The 21,450-nt window shown below is 45.8% G+C and overlaps 2 protein-coding genes across 4 annotated transcripts in view; one reads left to right on the forward strand and one right to left on the reverse strand.

The window, feature by feature from the left end:
• The window catches only part of LOC110507539 (protein phosphatase Slingshot homolog 2), a 37,104-nt gene extending 31,133 nt beyond the window's left edge, over positions 1–5,971 (forward strand). For all 3 annotated transcript variants that reach the window (XM_036964967.1, XM_036964968.1, XM_036964966.1), the window contains 6 exons: positions 1,006–1,134; positions 1,297–1,343; positions 1,467–1,613; positions 2,100–2,300; positions 2,391–3,471; positions 3,992–5,971. In XM_036964967.1, the coding sequence (XP_036820862.1) occupies positions 1,006–1,134; positions 1,297–1,343; positions 1,467–1,613; positions 2,100–2,300; positions 2,391–3,471; positions 3,992–5,458 (3,072 nt within the window). In that variant the 3' untranslated portion in view covers positions 5,459–5,971. The remainder of the gene's footprint in view (positions 1–1,005; positions 1,135–1,296; positions 1,344–1,466; positions 1,614–2,099; positions 2,301–2,390; positions 3,472–3,991) is intronic.
• Positions 5,972–10,407: 4,436 nt separating this feature from the next.
• The window catches only part of ankrd13b (ankyrin repeat domain 13B), a 35,777-nt gene continuing 24,734 nt past the window's right edge, over positions 10,408–21,450 (reverse strand). Inside the window, exons 5-15 of the mRNA XM_021587586.2 lie at positions 21,167–21,310; positions 19,839–20,055; positions 19,380–19,446; positions 18,997–19,078; positions 18,158–18,222; positions 17,634–17,770; positions 16,639–16,796; positions 15,545–15,739; positions 13,780–13,949; positions 13,152–13,228; positions 10,408–11,491 (exon numbers count right to left, since the gene is read on the reverse strand). Coding sequence (XP_021443261.2) covers positions 11,290–11,491; positions 13,152–13,228; positions 13,780–13,949; positions 15,545–15,739; positions 16,639–16,796; positions 17,634–17,770; positions 18,158–18,222; positions 18,997–19,078; positions 19,380–19,446; positions 19,839–20,055; positions 21,167–21,310 — 1,514 coding nt within the window. The 3' untranslated portion in view covers positions 10,408–11,289. The remainder of the gene's footprint in view (positions 11,492–13,151; positions 13,229–13,779; positions 13,950–15,544; positions 15,740–16,638; positions 16,797–17,633; positions 17,771–18,157; positions 18,223–18,996; positions 19,079–19,379; positions 19,447–19,838; positions 20,056–21,166; positions 21,311–21,450) is intronic.

A 21,450-nucleotide genomic window follows, 5' to 3' on the forward strand; every position in this document is an offset into this window, starting at 1 on the left:
CGCCTGAAAAAACTCTGCGTCACGTTAGGGTCCACTCGTTCAGATTGGTCTTACTCCCTCATTTCTAAGAATATTTCTAAAGACTGTTGACATCTAGTGGAAGGCATAGGAACTGCAAATGGAGTCCTAAGTCAATGGATACTGTAATGGCAAAACTACAAAACAAAACAAACTGCTTCCTGAATGGATTTTTCTCAGGTTTTCACCTGCTAAATCAGTTCTGTTATACTCAGACACTATTTTAACAGTTTTGGAAACGTTAGAATGTTCTCTTATCGAAATCCACCAGTTATATGCATATCATATCTTCTGGGCCCGGGTTGCAGGCCGTTGAATTTGGGCATGCGTTTCATCCAAAATTCTGAATGCTGCCCCCTACCCTAGAGAGGTTAAGAAAGGCATTGATGTTTATGGTTAGGTACACGTTGGAGCAACGACAGTCCTTTTTCACGAATATGCACCGCATCGATTATATGCAACGCAGGACACGCTAGATAAACTAGTAATATCATCAACCATGTGTAGTTATAACTAGTGATTATGATTGATTGTTTTTTATAAGGTAAGTTTAATGCTAGTTAGCAACTTACCTTGGCTTCTTACTGAATTCGCGTAACAGGCAGGCTCCTCATGGAGTGCAATGAGAGGCAGGTGGTTAGAGCGTTGGACTAGTTAACTGTAAGGTTGCAAGATTGAATCCCCGAGCTGACAAGGTTAAGGAACGGTGGGTTAACTGCCTTGTTCAGGGGCAGAATGACAGAACCCACCGTTCCTAGGCCGTCATTGAAAATAAGTATGTGTTTTTAACTGACTTGCCTAGTTAAATAAAGGTGTAAAAAAAATAAAAAATAATGGATTTATTATGAAAACTTGAAATCGGCCTTAATTAATCAAGCCATTCCGATTAATCGATCGACCTCTAGTTCTAATGGGTTCTCTACGGGTTCTCTACTGGTTCTAACGGGTTCTCTACTGGTTCTAACGGGTTCTCTACTGGTTCTTCAGATTCGCACAGAGCTGGAGATGCAGATGGTGTGCAACCTTCGGGAGTTCAAGGAGTTTATTGACAACGAGATGATCGTCATCCTGGGTCAGATGGACAGCCCCACAGAGATCTTTGACCATGTTTACCTGGTAAAATATAGTGCACTACTTTAGACAAGGACTGGCACCCTATTCCCTATATAGTGCACTACTTTTATGTTGCCTTCCTCTTTTTGTCCCTTTTTCTGCCTGTTTATCTGTCTGCTGATATCTGTAAGATTCTGTCGAGTTTAATTCTGTTTTTGTATCCAGGGCTCTGAGTGGAACGCTTCAAACTTGGAGGAGCTGCAGACCAGCGGGTAAGAGACCATTCTGACTTTTCTATCATCATGTCAGACTGTTGGTTGCTGTGATAGTTGCAGCACAGTTTCAATATGGAGTCGAAGTACCAGCGAGTGACGTTCTCCGTTTCACTCCTTCAGTGTGAGGTACATCCTCAATGTGACGCGGGAGATCGACAACTTCTTCCCAGGCGTTTTTGAGTACCACAACATCCGCGTGTACGACGAGGAGGCCACCAACCTGCTGGAGTACTGGAATGACACCTACAAGTTCATCACCAAGGCCAGGTAAGAGCTCTGATTTGATGCACTTCATTAGGTGTCCTTGAGTGTCTTGAAAGCCGTCTGTCAAAGAAAATGTATTATTATTAAATAGGTTTCAGGGGATTCTCTTTCAATTTACAACTTTTTTTGTTAAGTATAATTTTTTTGTATTTTTGTTTTTAGCACTGTTATTTTTATGACGTTCTGAATGATCTATAACAGAGGTATTCAACTCTTACCCTACGAGGTCCGGAGCCTGCTGGCTTTCTGTTCTACCTGAATTAATTGCACCCACCTGTTGTCCCAGGTCTAAATCAGTCCCTGATTAGAGGGCAACAAGCTGTGGAACTGGCTTTGAGGTCCAGAGTTGCGTTTGAAGGCTCTATACCATAACCATAAGACACTATATCAATACAAGATACAATACTGTATATCATAATCAGTTTGTCTTCTGCATCTCTGCCTTTGTCCTCTTCACTCCCTCTAACCCGTGCCCTGTTCCCCTATTAGGAAAGCAGGGGCTAAGTGCCTGGTCCACTGTAAGATGGGTGTGAGTCGCTCGGCCTCCACGGTGATCGCCTACGCCATGAAGGAGTACGGCTGGGACCTGGAGAGGGCCTTCGACTACGTCAAGGAGCGCCGCGGCGTCACCAAGCCCAACCCCTCCTTCATGAAGCAGCTGGAGGAGTACCAGGGTATCCTGCTGGCCAGGTAGACACACACACACACACACACAGCTCTCACATTCTGGGCCCCCACACACAGCTCTCACAGACACCTTTCCTCCTCTTTTCTCCGTAGTAAACAGAGGCATAACAAGTTGTGGCGCTCCCACTCGGACAGCGACCTCTCAGAGCGCCACGAGTCTCCGCTGTGTAAGACGGGCCCTCCCAGCCACACCCTGGGCCTCTCGGACCCACACAACAACAACAATGGCCCTACGCCCTCTCTGCAACACTTCCTGCTCCAGGCGCTTGGTGCTGCCAATGACCCCGACAACAAGTCCAAGGGCTCCCACATCTCAGACACACAGTCGGAGCCCGTCCGACTCACCCGCTCACTCTCCCACTCCCCTGGCCCGCCAGCCTCCAACGGTCTGTGTGTCTCCCGGGAGAGACTCTTTTCTCGAGGGCGAGGACCCCGCCAGGACTCCTTCCGCCCACGGGCGGTCACGGTGGTGCCCGAGGAGAGAACGGACAACTCTGCTCTGGCGGGGGTGGCTGTGACTGTGCCAATCACCGCCGTCCCCCATCCTCCCCCCTCACTGCATATCCTCCCTCCTTCTCCCTTCCCCCAGCCACTGGCCAAACCTCTCCATCTAGGTTTGAGCACACAGTTGTCCAGTCCTGTGCCTAAACAGAAATCCCAGAGTGTAGAGCTGACCCTGGATCTGCCTGACCACAGCAGCTCCGAGGTCGTATCTCAGGACACCCTGGAGTCCAGCGACGACTCGGACACCCTGGGATGCTCCCTGTCAGACCCGCTGAGCGAGAGGGGGGACAGTGTCAGTATGATGTCCCCAGGGATCCCCATGGCCGTGAGCCCTCTCACCCCAACAACGCCTGGGTCTTTAGGACCCTACGCCAACGATGACAACAACAACCCCGGCGGCGACACAGACACTATCCTCGCTAACCCCGTCGACGCCACATGCGTCACCACGTCCTCCAACCTCGGCACGGACAGCATCGACTTCTTCAGCGCCCGCGAGAAATTCCTGGGCCTGTCCCAAGACGGAAAGACCCGGACTCTTTCCGAGCAGATGGCTCAGCGGACGCCTCAGTCGCAGTGCCCCAGCCAGGAGCTGCAGCCGCTGTCCCCCGAGAACCCTGCTGGAGCACTGCCACCACTGCCAAGCACAGAGGAAGAGGAGCAGGGAAAGGTGAGGCGGCCATTTTATTTTATTTACACTGAAATTTGAATGATGAATTCCTGCCATCTATCTAATGCCTTCAGAGCTCCACAGCCCTGCTGAGAGTTACTGAGTGATTTTAAAACAAGATCCTCAATGGAGACAGTCAATCGAATGAATTGTGATCGAGCAACACAATGATATGTCTTTGGGGATGGTTTGTACAATACTGCCACCTATTGGAAGTATCGGGGTCCTACATGTTAAAAGTCTCAGACTTGGAGTGCTGATTTAGGATCAGTTTTTGATCACAATGAATAAGATTATCTTGTCAGGGGACCTGATCCTAGGTCAGTGCTCTGAGGCGCTTGATACATACGGCCCCAGACCCCATAGACGGCCGTTGTCGACGGACTTTGTAATAGTGATCATTCTCTTTCTTTCTATAAAATGTAATTTGGTAGTGTTTAGTGACGCCCCCCAGCATTAATACACAGCTAACTGTGCTTAGCTATCATCCAAACCATTTTGTGTTCCGTCTCCATCTCAGAGTTCCCCCCATACGGAGGACGGTAGCGACCGAGCCAGTCAAGAAAAAGCCTCGTCACCTCCCCATCACGACAACGGCGTGTCAGTCCGCCATATTGTCACAGAGATAGAGTCCATATCCCACCCGCCAGCGGCGGCGCCCCTCTCCTCCACCCAGCCGGCCCCCCACAGCCCACAGCAGCTGCGCCCAGACGACCGGGACGAGGAGACCCCATTGACCTCACCCTCCTCCTACCCACAATCCCCCGCCACGCCTCCCTCGGATTGGCCGGCCGGCTCGGTGCGCAGGGCCACCAAACAGCTAGAGCAGAGGCTGAGGCAGGAGCTGGACTTAACTCTCAGCAACACGTCTACCCAACGCTCCCCTCTCCACTCCCCCAGTGCAGAGTTCCACCCCACGGGCTCCCCTCTCCATACGCCAAGCACGGACTGCCCACCCCTCCTCGCTCCTACCACAGACTGCCCCAAGCAGCGTAAGCCAACCCCTGCTCCTGAGCAAGGAAGACCTCTGAACGAGGCTTTCACTGTGTCTGCAGAGCCCAAAGGAGAGACTGAGCAGGGAGGGTTTGTCATCTCAGACATGGACGTTGCCCCTTCCTTCTCTCACTACCCAGATGCCCGCCACACCCCTAAGCCCATCCCAATCATAGTGTGCTCTTCCCTAGAACCTTCTAGGGTCCAGCCCCAGGCCCCCCCTGCACTGCTGTGGCTGGAGGGGGTGACGGCCCTTGACTCAGACACGGATGGCCCCTCCCCTCCCCCGCCCCACCACGGAAGGCTCGCCCTGGCACGCAGCAGTGAGGAACTGGAGAAGATCCAGGAGACTCTAAGGGAGCTGCAGGCCTTCCTGTATGATGCGGGGGGCCTGGGGGCTGGAGAGAGACCTGGTCAGGGGAAACATCACGGGGAGACTCCCGTGTGGCAGAGGGCCATGGAGATCGAGGCGCGGATCCGCCAGGCGGGCCTCACGCCCCCCTCCTTGATGAAGCGCTCTGCCTCGCTGGCCAAGCTTGATTGCCTGGAGCTGTCAGCCAACGACCTGAATGACTGGGACCTACGGGCCACCACCGCCAGCCCTTATGCACCCCAATTGATGCCCACCCCTCACTCCCGCTCCCACCATCACCCCAGCCCAGACGATGTTTCCAAGAAGCAGCGGGTGTTGTCCAGGGCCCCCCTAGGGGAGGTGTACCCACTGGACTCAGACAGGACTGATAGGGGCTCCCAGAGAGCAGGGAGTGATCCCCCCTGTCTCTCCTCACCTCCATGTCTTGTTCTTCAAGGGGAGGAGGAGCTAGAGACAGACCCCTCCCCCCGGCTCACCCGCACCCAGTCCCCGGCGAGCGCTCCCGACGTCCCTATGACAACCGCGCAGCAGCAGCCCCGCGGGAAGAGTCACCCGCCGCGGCGGCTCCGCAAGGCTGCTGACAAGAAACGGACTGCCACTGTTCTCTACCACACCATGTGACCTCACTGCACTCGGCCCTAGGCCGAGGGTGTCTATGAGTGTGTGTATGCGTGCGAGTGTGTGGTGTCCTAGGCCCTACATGTGCATTATGGTCCAGACTGTCCCCCTTGGGCCCTTGTCTGTAGTATGTGTGTGTGCACTGACTAGCTGTGTTGGACTCTTATGTAATCTGTTAGTGTTCAGGTGAATGCTGACTCTGGATGTTTGTTACTGTAGGTGCTTACCCCCCCCCCCCCCTTTTTATAGTTTCTAAACAGTTGTAATTTCTACAACTAAAAAGAGGGGGCTGTTTCTCAAAGAACATGCACTTTACTCTTGTTTTTACCTTTATTTTATTTAGTATTTTTTTATTTTCTTCCCAGGGGAGTCTTTTTGCACTGATTCTATGGTAGCCTGTCTGTGTCACATCTTTTATTATTCTTTTATTCTTCTTTTCAACAAGACAACGTTCATCTTTTTTTTTTTTTTATCCTGTTCTTAGCTGTGACTATTAAAGAAACAAAAGTACCTATATCATGACTCCTGTGATTCCTTATTGAAATCAAGAGGATGTTTTTTTAGGAGATCCCCCTAGGGTGCACTGCGTTCAGTTGTAAACGCTGTGGAGTGTTGCAGATAGGAAGGTCCTGAATAGAGACGACATGGTTCCTTAGTCTACATGTCAGAGGCATGTTTGTTCCACATGACATATTAACATATTTCTATGCAAACGTTCCTGAAAGTTGTGGCCTGCTGAACTCAGTCCTGTTTCAACAGCCCCACCTTATGTTGAGGATCTCTCTTTACATCCCCCATGTGGACAGAACAGGAAGTGCCAGTAAAGTTGGGGAGGAGACACTGGCTGGCTCTACCTCATTTTGGTTTTCTGTGATTCCTCACATCCTATCTCCTCACCTTCCTCTCAAATGTCCAAAAGAAGGTCCAAGGTCCCACTCTGAAATGTATCCAATGTGTTTTGAGAAATATCTAGCCTCTACATGTAAGTAATGGTTCCCTAAGGTAGTGAAGTCTGCACTGCAGAATATTTAACGCTGACAATTTTACTCCCCCCGTTTCATCAATTTTTAATTAAAATAGTCTCGGATTTAGGTTTCCAGCCTCCCAGATGACGTAGAACCCTGTGTAGATCAGACGCTATCATACTGGAAAGCTTTCAAATAATCTGCCTCGTATGAATGAACCGTAACGCCTGCCCCTAAAACTCAGTAGTTTAACTAAAATGTTGAAATATGTGAAATAGTACACCAAAACATTTTTAATGGGTTTATTATGGAAGTTCAATATTTGCCCTCTGCAATGTGGTCAACGGAGTGGAAAGTGTTTTACATGTCTCATCCTTGGTGCAGATGTTTGGTTTAGCTCCCTCCTGTATACTGGAGATGTTTACGTCCCAAATGGCACCCTGTGCACTATGTAGTGCACAACTTTTTGGCTACGACCATATGGGCCCCGGTCAAAAGTAGTGTACTATATAGGGAATAGGGTGCCATTTCGCTTTTGGGACGCATGTTATTTATCCCCTCTTGTCTTTTTAAGGATTCTCCGCGCGTTTGCAGCACTGAGCCCCTCTTAGTGGTTTTAATGTTCATTGAGGTTGCCACTATTCCAGACTGCTTACAGCTGAAACATATTGGAATTCTTTGTCTGGATGCTACATATAATAGCACACTTCATTGCTGTGTTGTCTTGTCTTCCCAAAATAACAGGAGCCAAAGGGCCCTTGGTTGTCACGGTAAACTGTTACCCGTGGCGTGAAGTCAAGTACGTTGAAGCGCCGCCAGCAAAATCAGATTTGTTTTTAAAGATGGTGGATGTGAATGCCGCTCAAAACAGCCTCTCTGTCTGGTTCCTAGGCTGTGCTTGTGCTGTGCTTTCACTTCTGTCAGTTGGTGAGCTGGCTAGTAGGTAGGGTATCAATCACCCAATTATGTGTATAAACCCTGGATTGCTGATGCTATGTAATGGCCAATGAGAGACTTTGAAGCCATCGGCCGCCATACTGGTACTCCTCAGAAGGAGCAGTCCTCCATAGGAATGAATGGAATTCTACAGTATTTCAATGTTTCAAGAACAAAATGACATGTTTAAGCATTTATTTGTTATAGTGGGGATAGCAACATTAGAACTCTATTAAAAAATGTACTTTAGTGACCACAAAGTCAAGACGCCCATTTGAAAGACGGCACACTACACAGGGCAATGTCTACAATCACTACCCTGGGCATTTAAAAAGAGTGCCTCCTACTGGCCCTCCAACACCACTTCCAGCAGCATCTGGTCTCCCATCCAGTGACCAACTGTGACCAACCAAGATTAGCTTCACAGGCAAGCCAGCAGTGGGATGCAGAGTGGTATGCTACTGGCACAGAACACAATATATTCAGATATTCAGAACGTAGAACCTCACTTTTAGACACTGGTTTGGTCCTGGAGAGAAGTCATCTGAGAAGTTGTGAATTGCTTGTTTAATGAAAGTAACAGGAATACCACAGATGTTCCAAAAAAAAAGTAGTTTTATTGACTTCCTTACATACGCCACAAAATGTTTCATTGACTTTAGCTCCTACTTCGTGAAAACCAGCCACTTAAAATAATAATCTGGCAAGCTAAACAATACATAGGAGTATGAACCAGACTCCTAATTTGTGCTGATGTCCTAATGTTCTTTGTTTTCATAGTTTTGTTTAAAGTTTTTAAAAAAACAAGCAACTTGTGACACCTGCCCCCCACCGAGATTGGCTCAGGTCAGAAATGAACACCCACACAAGTGTCGGCCATGCTGAAATGTCACACAAGTACCACTCCACTCCCCACGCAGACAAACACATCACAGCTCCATTCATATCGAGTGCAGAGGCTTTTTTTCCCCAGTAAAATAAACTCACAAAGCTCACCATGAAACTAATCTCCACCAGTCCCCATTTATGTCATCTCCTATTCTCTCTATGTCTCACCTCTCCCTTCATAACAGAAACCTACAATAGATGTGCTCCCTGTAATAACCTCCGTGAAAAAGATGGACCTACACTGAACAAAAATATAAACGGCAACATGTAAAGCATTGGTCCCATGTTTCGTGAGTTGAAATAAAAGATCCCAGAAATGTTCCAAAAGATTATTTCGCTCAAATTTTGGGAACAAATTTGTCTGCATCCCTGTTAGTGAGCATTTCTCCAAGATAATCCATCCACCTGACAGGTGTGGCATATCAAGAAGCTGATTAAACAGTATGAACATTACAAAACCTTGTGCTGAGGACAATAAAAGGCCACTCTAAAATGTGCAGTGTTGTCACGACACACAGATGTCTCAGGTTTTGAGGGAGCGTGCAATTGACTGCAGGAATATCCACTAGATCTCTTGCCAGAGAATGTCATGTTTATTACTCTACCATAAGCCTCCTCCAATGTCACACGTTTCTTTTAGCAGTATGTTCAACTGGCCTCACAACCGCTGGCTACGTGTAACCATGCCAGTCCTTGACCTCCACATCTGGCTTTTTCACCTGCGGGATCGTCTGGAGACCAACCACCCGGACAGCTGATGAAACTGTGGGTTTGCACAACCGAAGAATGTCTGCACAAACTGTCAGAAACCGTCTCGGGGAAGCTCATCTGCGTGCGACTTCAGTGGGAAAATGCTCACCTTCGATGGCCACTGGCATGCTGGAGAAGTGTGCTCTTCACAGATGAATCCCGGTTTCAACTGTACCGGGCAGATGACAAACAGCCTGATCAACTCTATGCGAAGGAGATGTGTTGTGCTGCATGAGGCAAATGGTCACATCAGATACTGACTGGTTTTCTAATCTATGCCCCAACTTTTTTTAAAGGTATCTGTGACCAATAGATGCATATCTGTATTCCCAGTCATGTGAAATGCATAGATTAAGACCTACTGAATTTATTTGAATTGACTGATTTCCTCATTTGAACTGTAACTCAGTAAAATCTTTGAAATTGTTGCATGTTGCGTTTATATTTTTGTTCAGTATATATTCATTCATGTGTAGCCATATAGTGTAGGTCATGGTTATATCATATTAACATGAACTCCTGTCATAGTGTTATCATATTAACATGAACTCCTGTCATAGTGTTATCATATCAATATGAACTCCTGGCATAGTGTTATATTAACATGAACTCCTGTCATAGTGTTATCATATCAATATGAACTCCTGGCATAGTGTTATCATATCAATATGAACTCCTGTCATAGTGTTATCATTTCAATATGAACTCCTGTCATAGTGTTATCATATCAATATGAACTCCTGGCATAGTGTTATCATATCAATATGAACTCCTGTCATAGTGTTATCATTTCAATATGAACTCCTGTCATAGTGTTATCATATTAACATGAACTCCTGTCATAGTGTTATCATATTGACATGAACTCCTGTCATAGTGTTATCATATTAACATGAACTCCTGTCATAGTGTTATCATATTAACATGAACTCCTGTCATAGTGTTATCATATTAACATGAACTCCTGTCATAGTGTTATCATATTAACATGAACTTCTGTCATAGTGTTTTCATATCAATATGAACTCCTGTCATAGTGTTAACATTGTTAACATGAACTCCTGTCATTGTGTTATATCAATATGAACTCCTGTCATAGTGTTATCATATCAATATGAACTCCTGTCATAGTGTTATCATATCAATATGAACTCCTGTCATAGTGTTATCATATCAATATGAACTCCTGTCATAGTGTTATCATATCAACATGAACTCCTGTCATAGTGTTATCATATTAACATGAACTCCTGTCATAGTGTTATCATATCAATATGAACTCCTGTCATAGTGTTATCATATCAATATGAACTCCTGTCATAGTGTTATCATATCAATATGAACTCCTGTCATAGTGTTATCATGTTAACATGAACTCCTGTCATAGTGTTATCATATCAATATGAACTCCTGTCATAGTGTTATCATATCAATATGAACTCCTGTCATAGTGTTATCATATTAACATGAACTCCTGTCATAGTGTTATCATATTAACATGAACTCCTGTCATAGTGTTATCATATTAACATGAACTCTACAGGGTTATTCTATCTACATATTAGAACCACAAACAGTCATCAAGATTCCATCCAGTGTAAATACAGTACGTTTCAATTTTGCACAAATCAAAGGGGGGGGGGGGGGGGGGGGAATGTAGCAATTATTAAAAATGAGGAAGTAATAGGGTATGTCAACATCCCACCCCTTTGACCCACCTGACACTCACACAGAGGGCAGTATTCATTAGGGCACACTATAGCAGAATTATTTCCAACTGTAAATGAAAACAAGTGTTTCTTATTAGACAATTTCAAGTAGTCCGTCCCTGTTTCATTACATTTTCTTTCACTTGGTGACTAATGAATAAAACCCAGGTCTGTGAAGTGGACACAAACCCTATCCCCCAATCACGGGACCATTTATTAACGCATGGCCTTCACACACAAACACAATTTGTATTACCCTAGCACCACTGATGTGGTCGGTCAATGTAGTATTCCATTAAAAGTGTTTCTTCTTGTTTCTTGTTGTAAACTTCCACTGACTGTGAGTGCAGAGTGGCACCAGAGAGTAGTGAGTCTGTACTGTAGCTGTATCAGCACTGTAGAGCCCTGTTGTGCCACACAGACAGGCTCTTATTGAAGGAGCGCAGTGGGAAAGGGGATATGTGACTGTCGGAGGAGCAAGGCTGTCACAGCCAGGAGTAGGGTGCTCCTATTGACGACCTTTTCTGCACTTCCTCCTTCTCCTCCTTTCCCATACCTCCTACAGCCCATCTGGCAATTCAGGGTCTCATTTCTCCATGAGTGACAGCTGGATGGTCCGCTGCAGCTCCTCCTCCTCTTGCCGTCGCCGTAGCTCGGCCTCTGCCTGCTCCCGTGCCGACAGCTCCATGGCCAGGCGGAGCTGCTGGTCGTAGCTGCAGGCTGCTGGGGGCTTCTTGGTGGGCGTGTTACAGAGACTGGCTGGAGGGCAAGGCCTGTGCTGGGGAGTCCTGGAGGAGGAGGAGGGTGTGGGGGAGGAGACAATGGGGTTGGAAACCTGGTTATTGCATAAGGAGAATAGAGCAATTGACAGTGACAGTGGAAATGGTTGACAAATATGGTGGACCTAGATTTATTTTTGACAGGACTTCATTCGAGTAAGAAAGAGGTTGTCATGTGCACGCACGTATGTATGTGTACATGCAAACACACATCAACACAGAGAGACACACACACACACACACACACATTTGTTTTACTATCCTTGTGAAGACCAAACAATTGATTCCCTAACCTTAAACCCAAACCTAACCCCTAATTCTAACTATAGTTGTAACACTAAACCTATCCCCTAATTCTAACTATAGTTGTAACACTAAACCTATCCCCTAATTATAACTATAATTGTAACACTAAACCTATCCCCTAATTCTAACTATAGTTGTAACACTAAACCTATCCCCTAATTCTAACTATAATTGTAACACTAAACCTAACACCTGAGCCTAAAATAGCTTTTTTCCTCGTGAAGACCGGTCGAAATGTCCACACTTGTCTGAATTTTATCCTTGGTAAAGGTTAATAAAACCACGCACGCACGCACGCACACACACACACACACACACACACACACACACACACACACACACACACACACACACACACACACACACACACACACACACACACACACACACACATCTCACTGGTCACCCCCAAAGCCAATTCTTCCTTTGGCTGCCTTTCCTTCCAGTTCTCTGCTGCCAATGACTGGAACAAACTGCAAAAATCTCTGAAGCTGGAGATTCATATCTACCTCACTAGCTTTAAGCACCAGCTGTCAGAGCAGCTCACAGATCACTGCACCTGTACATAGCTCATCTGTAAATAGCCCATCCAACTACCTCATCCCCATACTGTATTTATTTATTTTGCTCCTTTGCACCCCAGTATCTCAACTTGCACATTCATCCTCTGCACATCCTACCATTCCAGTGTTTAATTGCTATATTGTAATTACTTTGCCACCATGGCCTATTTATTGCCTCTTATCTCTTATCTTACCTCATTTGCACATGCTGTGTATAGATTTTTTCTACTGTATTATTGACTATATGTTTGTTTATTCCATGTGTAACTCTGTGTTGTTGTATGTGTCGAACTGCTTTGCTTTATCTTGGCCAGGTCGCAATTGTAATTGAGAACTTGTTCTTAACTTGCCTACCTGGTTAAATAAAGGTGAAATAAAATAAATAAAAACACACACACACACACACACACACACACACACACACAAAATTGCTAGTTTGAGTTGATTTAGCATGCAGTGTATTGTTTCCAGAGAGGGCATACAGGAGAGAGGCAGATCTACTATATATCAGTGGGGGCCAGTCACTCAGAGTGTATCTAGTGTATGAGGTGGGGGCCAGTCACTCAGAGTGTATCTACTGTATGAGGTGAGGGCTTTTCACTCAGAGTGTATCTATTGTATGAGGTGCAGGCAAAGACAACAGTGTGTGCATGAATGGGAGTGAGTCAACAGTGACATTGTGTGCTGTGAACGCAGCCAGGAAGCTCCCTGGCCTCCAGTGTGCTGGAGAAGGGCGAGCCAAGGCTAAAGTAAACAAAGGCTGAGTAGGATAGCGTGTCGAGTGCGGAGAAAGCGCAGACCTTTGCAGGCGACTGGGGTCACAGGGAAGAGTACGTGTGCTGGGCTTGCTGTTGGTCAGCGCCTCCCAGATAGTCACCTATACACACACCAGGAAGTAGACAGACAGAGTCAGAGAGATAGTCAGTCAACAAGACTCACCAAAGGCTCTTGTAATTTCAATGTTTCAATCTCAGTGTTGACAGTGGATTATGCCCTAGGATACTGAGTCAACTGTTTGTCTAGCTAGCTGATAGGATAGATTTATACTACGTCTTCACAGTGTATCTGGTATTTGTAGATCTTTGCACAACTGTACACACTACTAATGCGATGTGCCTGTAGTTGATTGACATCCCGAACGAGCCCCCCGAAATATGGTATTACTTTCGAGTTAAGGTTACGAGACTACCATACCTTATGTTCCAGTTAGGAACCAAGAGGACTACCATACTTCATGTTCATTAGGCACCAAATGGCAGGAAACAAACTAAAACTTGTAGGGACTACCTGGACTTGCCCAATAAGAAACGCTCATTTTAATTTTCCGTTGCAAAAAGTTTTCCAACGTTTTTCTTTGTGTTCTTTAATGAAGACGAGCCAGGTTTTGAGATGGCAGTAAGCCCTATGAGGGGCCAGAGTGAGTCTGACCTGGTCGTACTCAGAGCCAGCCTCCAGCAGACTCTGTTGGATGGCAAACTGCAGCAGGTCCTCCTCCTCATCACCACGCATGTTGTTTGCCCTCTGGTTACCTCCCAGCACAGTGTAACCCTGAGGGGGCTCGAACACACACGGGGGGATCTCCCCTCCACGACACGACGCTGCGTAGAGGGAGAGACACGGCACAGGAGTGATGGGATGTTATGGGTCATTCCTTCCGTCCCTTGCCTTAGCAACAATGAAAAACACTTTAAAATGCCAAATAGTTACACATCATACTTTTTACATCATGTTTTTTAAATTGTATTAACTGTTTGTCAATTATACAACATAATGCAAGTATTTATACTGCAAGACTATGTTTATGCATCGTTTAAAGTACTTGTCCAAGACGCGATGAGTAGAGTTGTAGTGACATGTTTTTGGGATAGAGATAGCTATCTCTTATTTTGAATGGTAAAAAGTCAGCTAAAGTATTGAATATATTGTAAAGGCCACTAAAAAGAAAGAAAGCTATTAAAATACATTCACTCATTATGAAGATACACAAGGAACCTTGAGTATTCCCTCCAGTGGCAAACGGAAGGGGGAGGGGTTTATATTAAAGAAAAATGATTAGCCAATCACACCCTTTTAGAATGTCATACTTTTGAAGACTCCAATGATCATTTGGTAATGCCTAAATACAAAGTGTCATTGGTGGTACTCAATTTAAATGAAGGGAAAATTATATTGTGAGTAAAATTATGAATCATATCACTTTAGTAAATTATTTTGTAAAGGTTAATTACTCATGAATGATGATTTTTTATTTTGTTTGTTGCCTATATAGACATACACAAACGTAATTATTATTCATGAGCTGGCCATAAACAATAACTGGTAATGCTGCATAGTTTTAGAAAGGTCTGGAACTCACCTTTCTGGTAATAATAGTTATACATATCTGGGGTGTACTCACTTTTGAGGACACAAGCTCAAGCACAGAGTAGAAGTATTGTGAAAATATGAAAACCATATATGATTTTTTTTCCTATTCAACAGAAGTGGGTCAATAGAGCTTGATGACTGAAATGCTTTCTAAATATAGCTCCGCTGAGGGAGTGGAAAGGAGAGCAGACAGATGGGCTTTTTTGGTGCTATAAGGTACGGACCCTACGGCGTTAACAGAACACTTTGTACGCCAAAATGTCAGTCGGAACCGGTCCAGAACCATACGGGGGACTTAACATCTAAGAGTTAGATTTGAGCTGTGGTCTCCATTTAATAACATCCTCAATTTCCTAAACTGTGTCATTGGTCGTGTTACCGTCATCGGTGTTACTGCTGCCATATTAGATGCATTTAGAATGGGAAAATGTATCCAAATATATTGAAATAGAAATGAGGTTCATATTTTTCCAAAATGTCATGCCCAAATCCCACCTCAATTCACAAACGACCCCTATGTCAAAGTGTTTCCTGTCCAACCAGGTAAAACACTGACTTTGTCCTGGTCAAGTCATGGGATTGGGAAACACTCCTGGCCCTATTTGTAGTGTAAAGATGGAGTGTATCACAGGAGGTTGGTGGCACCTTAATTGGGGAGGATGGGCTTGTGGTAATGGCTGGAGCGGAATAGGGGAATGGTATCAAACACATCAAACACCTGGTTTCTTTTTGTTTGATGCCATTCCAGTCGCTCCGTTCCAGCATTATTATGAGCCGTCCTCCCCTCAGGGGAGGGGGTTGGTGTGTGTAGGTGTGTGTTTCTCACTCGTGGAGCTGGAGCTGGAGACACTAGAAGAGTCGCTGCCTGGGGAGGGGGTGTCTGTGTCAGTCCTGGGGCTGCTGTCCTTCTGTCCGTCCACCTCCCCCTCCACCCGATCCGGCCCCGTCACAGACCCCTCCTCACACCCGTTCAGGTTCCCAAAGGTGATCCGGGCATTCAGGATGTGATAGATGGGAATTTCTGAGAAGACGAAGAGAAGTGAGAGAGATGTTTAGGATTTACGATTATCACTGGATTCATAATTAATGTGCAATAGGTGTAAATATTCCAAACGTTAAAAGTTGGGCAAATCCCAATGAATCATATTTGAGGCAGCATCTGAATGAAATGAAGGAGTAGCCAGAATGCCACCCCTGACATAAGGACAGGAGGGTCAGCTTCAGTGGTGGAAAAAGTACCCAATTGTCATACTTGAGTGAAAGTAAAGATTCCTCAATAGAAAATGACTCAAGTAAAAGTTAAAAAAGTCATCCAGTAAAACACTACTTGAGTAAAAGTAAATATACTTAAGTATCAAAAGTAAATGTAATTCCTCAAATATACGTAAGTATCAAAAGTAAAAGTATAAATCATTTCAAATTCCTTATATTAAGGAAACCAGACAGTGCAATTTTCTAGTTTTGTTAATTTATTGATACCCAGGGGCACACTTCAACACTCAGGCATCATTTACAAATGAAACACTTGTGTTTAGTGAGTCCGCCAGATCAGTGACAGTAGAGATGACCAGGGATGTTCTCCTGATAAATGTGTGAATTGGACCCTTTTCCTGTCCATTCAAAATGTAACGAGTACTTTTGGGTGTCAGGGAAAATGTATGGAGTAAACAGTACATTATTTTCTTTAGGAATGTAGTGGAAAAGTAAAAGTTGTCAAAAATATAAATAGTCAAGTAAAGTACAGATACCCCTAAAAAAAACGACTTAAGTATTAGTATTTTCAAGTATTTTTACTTTAGCCCTTTAAACCACTGGTATACTTTTGATAACCTCTCGCTTTCTCTCCACTCTCCCGATATGCCAGGTCTCTAGGATGCAGAGCAAACTATCTGGTTACGAGAGTGTCCTCTACTCCCTCACCGATCTTGACAGGGAAGCCGGGGGGCAGTCGCAGGGTAATGAAGTCCCTGAGCTTGGCAAAGAGGGCGTTGGAGATGGCCATGAGGTCAATGATGGGCGCCACCTGCTCCGCTAAGGACAGAGGATGGGACTCACACAGCCACAGCTTAGCCTTGAACCTGAGGAAACCGGGAAACAGGTGCATATGCATATTATACAATGCACCTGACTCATGTTCAGAAAGGGTCAACGTTGCAGAATGTTTGGAAACGTAAAATGAAGAGTAGTCCCTCCCTGTTTAATTTCTGCCTAATGAACACCACCGTGTTATACACAAGTACTACAAACAGTACAATGCAGTAACGTGTCGCGCAGAAAGCATCTTTGTTGGTCTCGCAGACATATTGAAAAACTGTGAGAGACTGGAACTCTTCTTCTATCTCATCCTAGAACATTTATCAAATCCTGAGATCATTTTTTTTTTGCCTTGTAATTTGTTGCACTGCAAAAGATGGGCTTCACCATTGGCTCGGCAATCAACTGTTCTCTAAAGCACTGTGTGTGCGGGGTTTCTGTTCAGGCCATTCCATGTTGACTTTCAACCGATGAGATAATGTACTAGTAGCCTAGTGATCGGGCTGGGACACCATCTCACTGTTGTCTTGTCACAATAACCAGCAGAATTCTAAACGGCTATTGATGTGACATCCAGGTTCGTGGTCAATTACCGGATCACACATCATACGTAGATTGGATAGAAGGAAAACATGTACAGGCATGGGCCAGAGCCAAAACACTTGACAGGGCCAGAGACATACTGTAGACGGCATCCAAAATGGCACCCTATTCCCTACATAATGCACTACATTGGGCCCTGGTCAAAAGTAATGCACTATAGAGGGAATAGGGTGCCATATGGGATGCATACATATTGTATGGTTCTGGACAGGGCTATTATAGCCAAGGGCCCCAGGCATAGAGGTTGTTATAAGGGCTGTGATGGCTGTCGCTGTCACCTCTGAGTCTTGGTGGTGAGTTGACAGGGGTGGCCAATATCCCGGGTGCCCAGGGGCAGGTTGGGATTGAAGTACTCCTCGGCTGTCAGGGCTGTGGGGTTGGTCACGGCAGGACTTGACATCTGAGTCACTAGGGCCTGTTGAGAGAAGGGGAGGGAGGGGGATGGGGAGAGAGGAGAGGAGAGGAGAGGAGAGGAGAGGAGAGATAAAAGGGGGGAGGGTGAAGAAAGAGAGCGAAAGAGAGAGGGAGAAGGAAGGAGGGTTAAAAGAGAGAAAGAAAGAGAGAGTGAGAGGATGAGAGAGGGGGATAAAGATTGTCAGCGGGTTTGCCGGCAGACGCCAATTAAAATGGTCATCAATATTTGAGAGAGAAGAGAAGCCCAGGGACCTCTTTACTCATATCAATATTGACAGCTATTTTGGCTTATGATTCACTGTAGCAATAAGGTCAAATCCATATGCAATGATGAGGATTAGGATTGATGATTGTGATGAGGAGGATAATGATGACTGTGACCACTAACCCCATTGTTGGGCCCCACGTGTTGCTCGGCGATCCCTAGGAAGTTCTGCAGGGGCGTCTTACCGCCTGAGGAAAAGGTCACATCAGTGGAACATACATGAGAGGAACTCAGAGCAAGTCAATGACCATAGAAATAGGGTTAGTAGGAATTTTGGAATGTTGACCTGGTAGTGGAAGCGGGAATGTCTGTTCTACTAATACTATTTCTATGTCTGCAACACTAACCTAAGAATTCTCGACTGGTGTCTCTCATCAATTTTGGAGGGATGGAGATGGGATAAGGGACTGGGGGAGTTGGGTTCTTGGAGGCAGGGCTTTGAGAGGGACGGGGCCGGTGATCAGAACAAAGCACTTTGCTGGGAAGCCCAGGGAGGGAAAAACAAGGACAATAGTCTTCTCTGACCAAGGAAATGACTGTGGAAAATGCTTTAGGGCCACTTATTGGAGCTTCAGTGCAATTATCCACATCAGAGCCTCTCAACAGGGGTGTGTCTATTAGTGCAAACCATAGCTAAATATTTTGCAACCCAAACAAGCGTTTCTTATTGGACAAGTTCAGGTTAGTCCTTCTCCGTTTCAGCCCGTTTTCTTCCTAGTGAATACACTCCAGTTTGTTTAGGGCTGTATCCTGACCTGAGATCAGCGCGCTCAACTCAAATCTTCGCACAATCCTCTCATTGAAGTCAATGAATGACTTACACCAAAGTCTGTGCTGCACACGCTTATCTCAGCTCCGAATTGAGCCCTTTTACTGCATCTAAGCCAAGACGTGGAAGATTACCAGAAATGACGCAAGGGGATTTTTAAACAAATAGGTAGAACTTCCGCAAAGAGAGACACCTTTGGGCTTCGCCTTGAGTGGCTCACTGAGATGGTCCGTTCGGGTTCTAGTGATCAGTTCCACATTGGAGGCGCCGTACACCTAACAGACAAGACAAGTAGAGTGTCATGGTTATGAGACTCTGGATAAATAGCGCACTATATAGGGAAGAAGGTACCAATTGGGACACACATTCGGTGACTGATTTAGGTTAGTGATGTAGTAGGGAGGTGGGCTCACTGCTGAGTCTATGTATATTGATAGTGCTTTACTCTAGAACCAGCGCTCAGGAAACAAATTGCATTATATACTGTACGTCTTGAACTTTCAAGTGTTTTATTTCATTCGGGCAAAACCAAATTGAAAGCCAGGGATGGAAGGATTAATGACTCCATGTCTGTACCTTAGCCTCGTACCCGTTCACCATCTCTGTCTTCTCACTGCGCCAGCCAAGGATGCCAGTCTTATTCCTGCCAGACAGACAGAGATAGCCAGACACAAAACAACAGGTCAGACTTCGAGGTGGTCTTCTCCCTCCAATTCATATTCAGAAATGGATTATTGGCATGTCGAGCGTACCGCTGAAGCTGCCAAAACGACAGAGGTGACACTCAGCAAGCAATAAATGATGATTACACATTCTCACCTCCCCCTCTCTCACTTTTTTATACAATCTGACCTGCATGAGAGATGTCTGGTCTTGCACTTAGTGACCTCCTACCTCTCCTCTTCCTTCCTCTTCTCCTCTCCTCGTTCCCTTATCCCTCACTCACTACCATTGTTCCACTCCCTTTCTTTTCCATACCCATCTCTGACCCTGCTCAATGCTAACCCTCTTTCTCTTGTTCCCTCCGTCTCTCACCTCTCAAAGGTGATGTTTTTGGTGTCTAGCTGGGTGGTGACCACGGGGGCGGAGAGGCGGGCTGCCACCTGCTCCTCGCTGGGCAGTAGTGCACCCAGGAGGCCCAGGCCGGTAGTGCCCCGCTGAGGCGAGGGAGACGTCAGAGAAGACACACACAGGGTCTCACAGAACACCAGCTGTCTGTCGTGGTCCACCTCCATCACCACTGCACTGGAGTCTGACGGATAGACAGAGAGGAGTACTTAGAATGAGAGTGAGAGAGCGAGGGGGTTAGAGAGAAAGATGGGTTAGATGGAGAGGGAGAGAGAGAGGTTGGGTTAGAGACACTGATAAACGGACAGAAATGGATTTAGACAGAGATAGAAAGACGGGTTAGAGAGAGGGAGAGGAGGAAGATGTGAGAGAGATAGACTGAAAGATGGATGGATTAGAAAGACAGGTTAGAAAGAGACGGGGAGGGAGAGAAAGACAGGTTAGAAAGAGACATACAGGTTAGAAAGAGACGGAAAGGGAGAGAAAGACAGGTTAGAAAGAGACGGGAAGGGAGAGAAAGACAGGTTAGAAAGAGACAGACAGGTTAGAAAGAGACGGGAAGGGAGAGAAAGACAGGTTAGAAAGAGACGGGAAGGGAGAGTAAGACAGGTTAGAAAGAGACAGACAGGGAGAGAAAGACAGGTTAGAAAGAGACAGACAGGGAGAGAAAGACAGGTTAGAAAGAGACAGACAGGGAGAGAAAGACAGGTTAGAAAGAGACAGACAGAGTGTAAGACAGGTTAGAAAGAGAGACAGGGAGAGTAAGACAGGATAGAAAGAAAGACAGAGTGTAAGACAGGTTAGACAGAGACAGACAGAGAGTAAGACAGGATAGAAAGAGACAGACAGAGTGTAAGAGCGACATAGACAGAAAGGAGGAGGTACAGTTAAACTAAAGAGAGCGCTAGAGGTAGAGAAGAGTAGGTTCAGACTAACATATGGAGGAGGACAGTTAAACTAAAGAGAGCCCTAGAGGTAGAGAAGAGTAGGTTCAGACTAACATATGGAGGAGAAGAGTCGAGAGAGACTGAAAAGAAAGGTCATATAGACCGAAATGGAGTGCAACAGAAAGACGGAGGAGGACCATTTAAAAAGATGGAGGAGTCACTAAGACAGTGAGAGGAAGTTCTATCAAAACAAGATATGGAGAGATCTGTCAGACTGTGACTAACTTAATGACAGTGAGAGGGGGAAAGAAGGAAGGAAGTCCTGTGACAATAGAAAAGAGGACTCGACCACACATACACACAGACTATCGCACACATAAACATACACACTGGCCCCTGAACCCTGACCTTGACCCCGGAAGATGAAGCTTCGGTTTCCTCTCTGCCAGGTCATCTGATCAAAGCCCATGAGAGTGGTGTCTACACGCAGACACTGGCCACTCTTCCACACGCGGTACGTGTCACTGGGACAGATACGAGACACCAGCGGCACTAAGAAAGAGAGAGAGACAACCATAGAAATATAATTCCTAGAATGGCCATTCTAGTCAATGGCCCTGTGATGGGTGGACTGGTGGCCATTTTGAGTGTACATTTTTTGGGGGTCTAAACCATTCTAGGGATTCTATTTC

Source organism: Oncorhynchus mykiss, chromosome 27, assembly GCF_013265735.2.
Source record: "Oncorhynchus mykiss isolate Arlee chromosome 27, USDA_OmykA_1.1, whole genome shotgun sequence".
NCBI lineage: Eukaryota > Metazoa > Chordata > Actinopteri > Salmoniformes > Salmonidae > Oncorhynchus > Oncorhynchus mykiss.